This window comes from Oryctolagus cuniculus, chromosome 5 (assembly GCF_964237555.1).
Source record: "Oryctolagus cuniculus chromosome 5, mOryCun1.1, whole genome shotgun sequence".
In the NCBI taxonomy this organism is placed as follows: Eukaryota; Metazoa; Chordata; class Mammalia; order Lagomorpha; family Leporidae; genus Oryctolagus; species Oryctolagus cuniculus.
Genome location: NC_091436.1, coordinates 165,308,676 through 165,319,874, shown reverse-complemented (window position 1 = coordinate 165,319,874; position 11,199 = coordinate 165,308,676). Strand labels below are relative to the sequence as shown.

General features: G+C 53.2%; 1 protein-coding gene across 2 annotated transcripts in view; it reads right to left on the bottom strand.

Moving 5' to 3' along the window:
• Positions 1-2,076: 2,076 nt before the first annotated feature.
• The window catches only part of LYRM4 (LYR motif containing 4), a 141,270-nt gene continuing 132,147 nt past the window's right edge, over positions 2,077-11,199 (bottom strand). For both annotated transcript variants that reach the window (XR_011388830.1, XM_002720960.5), the window contains one exon: positions 2,077-2,509. Coding sequence is in view for 1 of the 2 variants with exons in the window: in XM_002720960.5 (XP_002721006.1) it covers positions 2,441-2,509 (69 nt within the window). In the remaining variant the exon portion in view is untranslated. The remainder of the gene's footprint in view (positions 2,510-11,199) is intronic.

Sequence of the window (11,199 nt, the reverse complement as noted above, 5' to 3'; positions counted from 1 at the left end):
ACAAGGGCAGTATTTCTTGGCTCCCTTTAGAGACTCTAGCCTAACTCTGTGAGACAGATATCAGTTACCATACTACCCCTCACTTATAGAGGACGAGACTGAGACTAAGACAGGTTACGTAATGTGGTCAGCGAGCTAGCAACTGAGCTTGGATTTGACCCCCGTGCAAGCTGACCCGGATCCAGTGCTGTTAACCTTCTAATGCTACAGCAGACACGAGCGCGGGCAGACCACAGCCCTGAAGTTCACCCCCAGGAAGGACATCTCCTGGAGTTCCTCCTCTCCTGTGCTCGCCTGAGGATGCAGCCCTGGACATGCAGACCTTGTAATGTACTGGCCAGAGGCCAGCCTCTCTCTCCTTCCTAGGGCTGGGCATCAGAGTCCCAAGAGCCCCCCTGTTCCAGGTGATTGACAGCAGGGTCAGGTCTCCTTCTCAGTGGGGACTTCAGTACTTGTCAGCTGTCAGCTTCTGACACTGCACAGGGATCCTGGCCTTCAGTGCAAAGCCCGCCTTCTAACGTGCCTCCACCGGAGCTTTGTGGGGCCACCTGAGACAGACGGCGCAGCTCCCGCCAATCCCATCAGCAGGTGGGGGACCCTGGGGCAGCAACACCAGGGACTGCCCCCTTGGGCCGGCCACCTGATCCTCAGCTCTAGAAGCCGGCCTGGCTCCTCGCAGTTGGCCAACACCTGGCGCCAGGCTCTGCCGGCCAGACCTGTGCCTGCGGTGTGAGGCAGGATCACGACTCCTGTTGCAGCCTTTTCAGTCCTAGAATTGTCACTTGCCTCCCTCTGCAGGGCCCAAGTGCAGCTAATTTTATCGGAGTTACAAACATTTGCTCTGCACTAAGGGCATGTTCAAAGTCAGTCATGTGGTTGAATTAACACAAAAGCAACCTGCTGGTGAATGCCTGCTTAGATGTCCACAGAACAAGGTCCGCTTGCTTGGCTGACTGCCGCTGGGATGTGAAACTTGACGGGGGGAAGGGCGAGGAGGGTCTGCTGGAATCCCGCTTGCAACCTGACATTTTAATTTTAGCAGAGAGATAGACAGGAGAGAGGGGGAGGAGAGACGCGCTTCCCTCCACTGTTTCACTCTCCAAGTGCCCGTGATGGCTGGGACTGGGACTGGGACTCAATCCAGGTCTCCCACATGGGTGGCAGTGCCCATCACTGCTGCCTCCCGGGTCTGCATTAGCAGAAAGCCTGAGTCGGAAGCTGCAGCGAGAGCCAGGTGTTGACAGGTATCTTGCTATGGGGCATGGGGGGGTTACCACCCAGCCGAACACACGCCCTCCATTTGTTTTGCCAATCAGGATGGCTATACACATCACCGCTTCTAAAGGCACCACCGTACTAAGATGCACTCAGGGAAGAGAAGGGCAGACGGCTCTGAGCGTGGAGGTGAGGGTGACAGGGGTAGGCCTGGCTCATCTGACAGTGAGAAGGGAAATGAGGGGGAGTCGGGGCAAGGCTGAGCTGGTGACCCTGCCCAGCCGTGCTGGATTCTCTCCTGGATCTCCAAACCCCAGCGCACGAATCCTGAATGAAGGGGAGCAAGAAATCACTCTGGCATAGCCTGGGGGCCCAGACAACCCCCTCCCCAGAGGTCAAGTCCATCACTTACCACACTCTTCTTGCATTGAGAAGGAAAGAGGCGCCCACAGGCTGTCTTTAGTGCCTGTCACACATGGGCTGCAGCAGCACAGGTGCCCAACTGGCTACACTTGGCAAACCCTGGAGGGCCTTCCAAAGCCCAGAGAGGTCTGTCTGCCAGGTGCCTGGGGCGCCCTGAGGGCTGTCAGACTCATCCCGACACACAGGTGCAGGGAGCGACCGCTCTTCACACCATGCTCTGAGAGGCCAGGCTGCTGGGTGTGCGTCCACACGCCGCCCGCTCTGTTGCTGCACCCCATATCCCTTCAGCCCTGCCCTACTCCCCACAGCCCCCCAACTCTCAGCCTCACAAAGGATCCCGGGCTTGGCGCTGAGCCCTCCCTGGGGGTCGCCCTCCCCACAGCCCCCTGCAGGCCCTGCTGTCATCAGGAAATAACAAAGTACCTTTACTGTCATGGGTTTCTGTGGTGTGAAAGGCTGGGAAGATGATCCTGTTTATTGGCAAGGGGCAAGGAGCCAAGTCAGCAAACTCTACACCAACGCTGATGAGCGACAGGGCAGGGGTGGGGAGGAGGGAGACGGAGGAACGCGCTGCGTCATTGTGCGTGAGCTCCGGATCCTCGTCCCAACACCTGCACCGACGAGGGACAGCCCTCCTTTCTCATGGAGGCTGCAACACAATGGAGACGTGACTCAGTTTACCCGCTCCCACGGGGCAGCTAGGGCGAGAGGCTATGTTCAGGTGGTGCTGGAAGCCCCGTGCCAAACACAGAATGGAGGCTGAAACTGGTCCGCGGCTGCTGCTGGAGGCTGAGTCGGCTTCCTAGGGCCTGGGCTTCTCTTGGTTCTCAATGACCAGCTTGTCTGTCGAATACAGTTGACCAATGTGGACCTGTAGGCAAAGAGAAGACACAGGTCAAGAACGGTAGGACTGGGTCAGCTGTGAAAGAGCATTTCCTTTTTTAAAAAGATTTATTTATTTATTTGAAAGGCATAGTTGAGAAAGAGAGAGAGAGAGAGAGAGAGAGAGAGATCTCGATCTTCCATCTGCTGGTTCACTCCCCAAATGGTTACAAAGGCTAGGGCCAGGCCAGGCCAGGCCACCAAAGCCAGGAGGCTAAAACTCCATCTGGGTCTTCCACGTGGGTGGCAGGGGCCCAAGGGCCACCTTTTGCTGCTTTCTCACGTGTGTTGGCAGGAAGGTGGATAGGAAGTAGAGCAGCTGGAACAGGAACCGGTACACATAAGGGGTGCCGGCGTCCTAGGCGGTGGCTTAAGCTGCTGTGCCCCACAGTGCTGTGCTGGCCCTGAAAGCACAGAGTCTGCCATCACTGGGTGTTCCCTTCTGGAAACTGTGCTGTGAGACAAAGCTGTACCAGGGGCCTTCGCTGGATCCCTGCACTATCCGCCCCCACTGCCCTTACTGGGAAACGAGAGAGCCACACACCACACCTCCTCTCTGAAGGAGCACTGTGCCACGGCCTGGGGCTGTCCTGAGCTGGGTAAGACCACCCCGTAGGTTCTGGGCTCCGTGGAGGCAGAGCCATCCAGACGTGGACACAGCAGCTCCTCACGCAGCAGGATGTGCGGCCTGTGATCTGTCTCTCCCATCATGAAAGGCATGCAGCCTGAGCAGAAACATGCCTCGTCCACACCAAGGCAGAGAAGGCAGTGCCTTAGGGACAACGTCAATGGTACTTGGCCACCCGCTCCTTGGGAGATTGACGACAGTCGCCCATGTGCATGGCTTCCCTGCCCTTTACCTTCTGTGGCAATAATATATCCGAGAGGCAGAGACAGAGACAGAGACTGAGCAAGTTCCCATCCACTGTTTCTCTTCCCAAATGCTTGCCAGGGCTGGGCCAAAGCATGGAGCTGGGATCTCAATCCAGGTCTCCCACATGCGTGGCTGGAAGCCAAGCACAAGCTGCCAGCACTGCCTTCCAGAGTCTGCACTGGCAGAAGCCGCAGCGAGAAGCTAGAACCATGTACCGAGCATTAGGCACTCTGATGTGGGAGGCAGTGTCCCAAGAGGTGTCTTTAGCACTGGGTTAGAGCCTACTCCCTGACCTGTCTCTTTTTTTAAAAAAAGATTTATTTATTTATTTGAAAGGAAGAGCTCTGGGAGGGGGCGGGGGGAGATCCATCTTCCATCTACTGGTTCACTTCCCAAACGGCTGCAACAGCCAGGGCTGGAACCAGGAGTCTGGACTCCATCCAGGTCTCCCATGAGGGTGCAGGGGCCCAAGCACTTGGGCCATCTTCTACTGCTTTCCCAGGCCACAGCAGAGAGCTGGATCAGAAGTGGAGCAGCCGGGACATGAACTGGTGCCCATATGGGACGTGGATGCTGCAGGCTGCCCCTGGCCTTTTCTCTTGTAAATGGCCTTTTTAATCAAGCGTCTGTTAGAGGCAGTATTTCCCCCCACTAGTCTCAGAAGGATGCTGGAGTCATACGCTGGGGTTACAGCAGGTCTTTTCTCGGGAACACAGGGTCTCGGCCAGAGTTTTCCTCTAAAGCGTTTTCTGAGAGATTCTTCTTCATGAACACAAAGAACTGCGGGGGAAAAAAAGGGCTGAGCCTCAGGAGATCCATCTGGATTTCAGTAGCAGTTGGCCACCTTCTCTGGGCGACTTGGGACAATGCTCTTTCAGTCCACGAGGGGACATTCCTTGACGCTCTAACCCAGATCCTCAGGCACTTGCCCTCCTGCGGCGCCGGCTCTGTTTTAAAAGGCAGGCCCTGGACAAGGGGAGACAGCGGCTGTGCTACATGGTGGGGTTCTGGGGCTTCTGCTTCCCATGCCGTCTGCTCGGTCTTGGGCTGCACCTGCACAGAGACACCCCTGAGGGACACAGAGAGCTCAGCGGCGCTGATGCTAGACAAAGCCATGGGAGGGCCGGGTACAGCCGCTTCAACTAAGAATTGCTATTTTGTGGGGAGCAAACCGGACTAGACTGAGTTACTGGAATTAAGACTTATTCTATGCATCTGCTCTCCCACAATATGGCGATGGGAGAGAAGTAAACAGCTTCCGCACAGCTGCCTCCAGTTCAACCAATAAACTGTAGGACTTGCTCCTGATTGGAGAGCAGCGTACTCGGCGTGTGGGCAGCCGAGTTGGGATTGGCGGAGGAGGACTTTAAAGGAGGAGAGAGACGGCATGCACCAGGAACATCTATGGGGAACATCTAAGGGAACCCGTGCAGCCCCCGAGAAAGCCGGCCAGCGGTGTGCCGCTCCCCTGCGGAAGTGGGGAATGTGGCCAGGGGGAACTGCCCTTCCACGGAGGTGGAAGGGATAGTAGCCAACCCGGGAAGAACCAGCAGCAAACCCGGGGAGGGCCGAGCAGACGAAAGAACAGCGCAGGGTCCTGTGTCGTTCCTCCACGAAGAGGGGGAGCGACACTATTTCATTATTTTGGGGGTGACGTCCCCATAATTACACCAGATCAAACGCAGATGCTGAGACGGGTCGGTTTACCCGGGAGCTTGTTTCGCTCATGGAGGGCTCCCCAGGGAACCTCTTCAGAAGGGACCACAACCACACGGTTCGCCAGTGCCTGACGAGTTTACCACCACACTGGCAAGGCTCCCGCAGCAAGAGGCCACGAGCAGGCGTAGGGAGAACCCTTCCGCAGAGCTGCTGTCCTATGACGGGGTGGACTGCCTGGGAAGCTGTTAGGTTCTGTCCTAAAGCCAGGACGCAGAGGGAGTTCACATGCCAGACAGGGGCTGGGCCAGCTGGGCGCCTTCCAGCTCTCAGCCCCTGTGACTGCGGGCATTGTCCGCGTCTCCAGGATCCATCTAGGCCGCCTCTCGGGACGGCCACGCGCTCTCTCAATAGCCCCGGCTTGGCCTGTGTGATCTGCTTCGGACACTGGGAGAGAAGACGGTGCCCTGGAGGGGCCCTGGATGTGGGAGCCGGGACACCTGTGCTGCAGCCCTGGCTCTGCCCCTGGCTGGCTGACGCTGTCCACTTCCTCTGGGCTACGCACCCTTTTCTGTAAAAGGGGAGGCCTGGACACTCAGGTGATTTTTCAAGTTGCCTTGCTGCTCCAATAATCGTGGAGCCCTCAGCAAAGCTGACAGAGGTCTTCCCTTCCTTGTTTACCTGCCTACCACCCCCAGGCCAGTAGCGGGCGGTGCACGGAGCTGGGGGCAGATGCTGTGCAGTGAGCATGGGCAGACAGACAGGGCTCTTCCTTCCGAGTGAGAGGCTTTTGCCTGAAGCACAGGTGAACTGGGCTCTGTGGAATGCAAGACCTAGAAGCCCTGGAGGGGCCCTGCGCCATTCAGCGGGCAGGCGGTGAGCACCTCCCATACCGCACTGCGCCCAAGGAGACAGATGATGCGATTCCTGCCCACACGAATGGGGACAGAGAAGCAATAAGCTGAGTCCACTACGACCTGCAAAATGCTTAGCAAAGAGGGCGGTGCGCAGGACCACAGGAAACAGAAGACGCGCCCGCCACAGGGAGATGGCCAGGAGCGAGGTCTCGGAGAAATCCAAGCTCAGTGGCCCAAAACGTGGAGCTGGGGAGAGGGGAAGAGAAGCCCTGTGCAGAGACAGGGACAGGCACCTATGACAGCGGGTGCGTGTGACAGCGTATGGTGGCACCACGGCTTTGGACTTGTGGCGATCCTAGGACCACAATGGGCTGTGAGTGTGGATGCGGGAGGGCTGGGGGTAGGGGGGACAGAGAAGGAATGAGAGGTAGGGTAGGGTCGCTGATGCCAGTCATCTCAGGGAAATGGGGGGGGGGCACACAGACAGGACTGAGAGACTCAGATGGGCTACAGAAGATCCCTCTATCTCAGGGCGAACAGGAGTGTCCCAGAGGAGGGCCCAGAGAGCACGCAGGTGACAGATGCTGCTGGCTTGGACGGAGGCGGCGCCAGGCGGTGTCGAGGGAGTGGGCCAGAGGGGCTGCTGATGGCAGCTGGATCCAGAACAGCATCAAGGCCCACACACGCTCTGACTCCCACTTCCCGGCTTTGCTGGTGAGGAATGGAGGCCCAGGAAAGCCAGTCCCCCGATGAGGAAAGATTTGAACCGTGTATCTCTGGATCGCTCGCCGGCGCTTTTTTCCAAAATGCTGCTCCTCTACTATTCTCCACCCCATGCTGATTTCTTTGTGTGTCACTGTGGCACGGTGGCAGTCCCTGCAAAACCTCTGAGCCTACGTTACTGCAGTCTGAGATGACCACAGGAGAGAGTTGTGGTTGGCTGGGTGTCCATTTCTCCTTTCTCCTTACTGGGGGGGCGGGGGGGGGTGTCGATGTGTATATCAGAAACCTACACTGCCCGACCACCCTTGCAGCCAGAGGCAGCCAGTGCAGTGGTGGCTGACATCACGGGAGGAACATAGAGGAAAGATCTTTAAAGGGTGTGCCCCAGGGCTTCCCCCACCTCTGCTTTTCCGCCTGGAATGCCAGCAGACCCTGAGCACCGTGACGGCGACCCGACAAGAGGAAGCTGAGCTCCCGATGACCACGGGTCACCATGTCAGTCCTGGACACCTTACTGCCAGCTGTTTACCTTGTTTTTATTTTTTGTTTGTTTGTTGTTCCCAGTTACACGCTGAGATTACTACTCTTAAATATTTAGCTTTTATCAACCTGATCTTACATTTGTTAAAAAGGTTTCTACAAGTGGAATTACTAAACGGGTAATACTTTAAAAAATTATTATGTAAAAAAAGCTTCATTTGAGTTGCTGATATATTTGGGATATTAATCCTTTGTTGGATAGATAGGTGATTTGAACATTTCTTTCCCATTCTGTTGGATGTCTCCTGGTGCTACTGATCATTTCCTTAGCCATGCAAGTCTTCTGAGTTTGATACAGTCCCATATTTAGTCTTGCTTTTGTTGCCTGTGCTTTGGGGGTCTACACCAATGTCTTGGAATGTTTCCCCTATGTTTTCTCCAGGAATTTCAGTCTCAGGTCTTAAATTTAGGTCTGTGATCCATCTTGAGCTGATTTTTGTATACGGTGAGATGTACGAATCTAACTTCACTCTTCTACATATGTATATCCAGTTTTGCCAACACCGTTTGTTGAAGACATTATCCTTATTCCACGGTATGGTCTGAGCATTTCTGCCAAGAATCAGTTGAGTGCATGCACATGAATTAATTTCTGGGCTCTCTATTCTGTTCCAGTAAAAAACTTAACAACAAAAACAACCAATCCAGTCGAGAAATGGCAAAGGACATCAACAGTTCTCAAAAGAAGAAATACAAATGGCCATCAAATAAATGAAAAGATCAAGATTGCTAGCCATCAGGGAAACACAAATCATAATCACCACGAGATATCACCTCTCCCCTGTCAGAATGGCTAAAATCCCAAACACAGAGTGAAAGATGATGGCGAGGATGTGGGGAAAGGGGGGCCCTCATACACTGCTGGTGGGAATGGAAATTAGTGCAGCCACTGTGGAAAACAGCGTAGAGATTTCTTTAAAAACTACAGTCTTGCCATATGACCTAGATCCCACTACTGGGTACAAAGCCAAAAGACTTGAACACAATGTATCAAAGAAATACCTGCACCACCATGTTTATAGCAGCACTGTTCACAACAGCCAAAATTTGGAACCAACCAAGGTGTCCATCATCAGATGAATAAAGAAAATATGGCGTATATATAAACACACAATGGAATATTATTCAGCTATAAAATTAATGAAATTCCATGTTTTAATTTTGATAACAAATATTCAGTCTTTAACACTAAAAAAAAGAGAAAAAATAATGAAATTCTACCATTTGCAGCAAAATGGACACAACTGGAGAACATTATGCGAGTGAAATAAGCCAAACCCAGAATGACAAATACTGCATATTCTTCCTTATATGTGGGAGCTAAAATTAAAAAAAAAAAAAAAGAAAAAAGAAATGTCTGTACCAGTACTGCAGCAAATATAATTTTGTGAAACTCTGTTTCACACTTTTGTCAAGCCAGTGGTTAAGAAAGCTATGTTATTATAATTTTAATGACTTGTAATTACTTTAAAATTTATTATATGTGGGTAAAATGGCCAATTCTCCATTGAATACTTGTTTATGGTCATTGTCTATATTCCATTAAACTAGGGTCTTTTTTTTTTGTTAAACTTCTTTTTCAGTGAAGTTCAAGCCTTTTTATTGTAAGGTAAATTTAAAGTATATTATCTCAAAAACAAAAAATAAAAAAAAGTGGGAGAGACAGAGAGAAAGGAAATATGTTTTTAGAATTGTATCTACAAATCACAGTGAATCTGTTAAAAACTAATTAAAAATTAAAATAAATGGAAAAAAAGAAAGAAAAAAAAAGAAAAACCCCGCGACCTTTATTTGAGGGGCTGAGAGAAAGAGAATACTCTCATCTGCTGGTCCACTCCCCGAGTGCTCAAATGCCTGGGGCTGGACTCAGAGGCTGGATGTTCAATCCAGGCCCCTGTGTGGGTGGCAGGAGTCCAGCGACCTGAGCCATCACGGCTTCCTCCAGGGTCTGCGTTAGCAGGAATCCGGAGCCCGGGAACCCCGATGGCTGACTTAACTGCTGGCCTACACAGCCACTCTCCACTGGTGAGCTGCTTCTATGGTTCCTGCAGGATCTGGCAAAGCCACTTTATGAAGCGCCTGCCTCCCTTGTTGGTCCAGCTGCCCCCTCTGGTGGACCCTGTGAAGGCGTCAGTGCGCATTCCTCAGGCCAGGGAACAAGCCCCTTCCCACAGCAGGTGCTGTGTGGTTCTCTACACACTGGTTAAAAAGGGACACAGAGCTCCCCTGCGCACTGCCCGCTGCTGTCTTCCCAGCAGACACCTCCGTGGCAAGTTAACAGCGCATCTGGAACCCCGGAGGGGAAGTCATATACTCCAAGCCACTGAGCTGTGTGTGTGCAGGGGTGACCACCTTACAACCAGCGCCGTGTAAGAAAAAACTCCAGGGAAAATCGACAGTGTGAAGGACTAGGGTAAGTCAGAACTTTAGGAAACTGGCAATCAAAACAAACTAAATTTTACAGTCCAGAGGCATGAGATGGATTTTTTAAAAATTTGTTCATGGGTGGCCGGTGCCGTGGCTCACTTGGTTGGTCCTCTACCTGCGGTGCCGGCATTCCAAATGGGTGCTGGGTTCTGGTCCCAGTTGCTCCTCTTCCAGGCCAGCTCTCTGATGTGGCCTGGGAAGGCAGTGGAGGATGGCCCAGGTGCTTGGGCCCTGCACCCCATGGGAGACCAGGAGAAGGCACCTGGCTCCCGGCTTCAGGCCGGTGCAGCGCCAGCTGTAGTGGCCATTTGGGAGGTGAACCAACGGAAGGAAGACCTTTCTTTGTCTCTGTCTCTCTCTCTCACTGTCTATAACTCTACCTGTCAAATAAAAATTAAACATTTGTTCATGGGTAAAAATTTTATGGACTTTGAGTAAAAATGGAATGCAACTCAGGTCTTGATAAAGCTAAGCTGTTAAGGGTGGGTGTGAAGAGGTCCTATCTGTCCAGAACCCTTTGACAGACCCTCATGGTCCTCCCTCGAGGCTCACCCACCCTCCTGTGTCCTGACCCTCTCAGGCTGTTACCAGACTAGGTGGAGAAAGGCTCACTCCATGTCCACCATGCAGAAGCCTCCCCACACATTGGGCCAGTGGTTGAAGATTCCCTGGACCCCTCTATAGAAGGCTGGTGCATGCTCGCTCGCTCTCTCTCTCTCGGACACTTTTGACAAGGAATGGGACCACTCGCATGACCCCCACAAGCCCCTACGCTGTCCACAAGGAAGCCTGCCCCTGCTCCCCTGCGTGAGTATCGCAGAGTGATTGGAGGAGGTCCAGCTGACCGGACTCGGCCACCTTCACAGCACAGCTCAGGACAGGCCCAGGCACACAGGCCGTGCTCCATCAATACTTGATAACTGGAGCAGAACACTCAACAGGTACAAGGCCTGAGGTCTGCTGAGTCTAAAACCCAGCTCCACAAGTGGTCGTGGAGAGCCTGGGGGCGAGCTGCTAGGGGAAATGTGGAACTGTCAACAAACCAGCTGTGGAACCATCCACTGCTCTAAGGATGTTTGCTGTCAAGCAAAACCACCTGACCTAAACTTGGCCCAGCAGAGGGGTTAAGGCCATAATTCAGGGCTGCAAGGGACTGACCCGAGCAGCTGCAGAAGATGTAAGAGAAATACTCAGTTTGCACAGGGAGGAGACAGGGATTCGGAGTCGAGGCAGCCGATGTTGTGTAGCGATTCTGCCGCATTTACTTGGGCCTGTGAAATGTGTCGGCCCAAGTCAGGCGGGCGGCCAGGATCGCTGCTGCAGCACTAGGGACGAGCAGCTGCAGGCGAGAGGGTCTGCTCAGTGGAAGCGAGCCCGTGCAATTAAGTTTCAGTTTACAACCCCCCCAGAATCCCAAACCGACTGACACAGCCACACCAGCCCCGTCACCTGCAGAAACCGGTCATTAACGCTGACTGCACTTGCACGCTGTGAAGTTCACGTGCTGGCAATAGAGTCTATTAGAAAAACACACAGATTACTCAACTCCAAGTAGATGCAACGACTGGATGGCCCAGAAACACTTAATGAGTTCTAGGACTC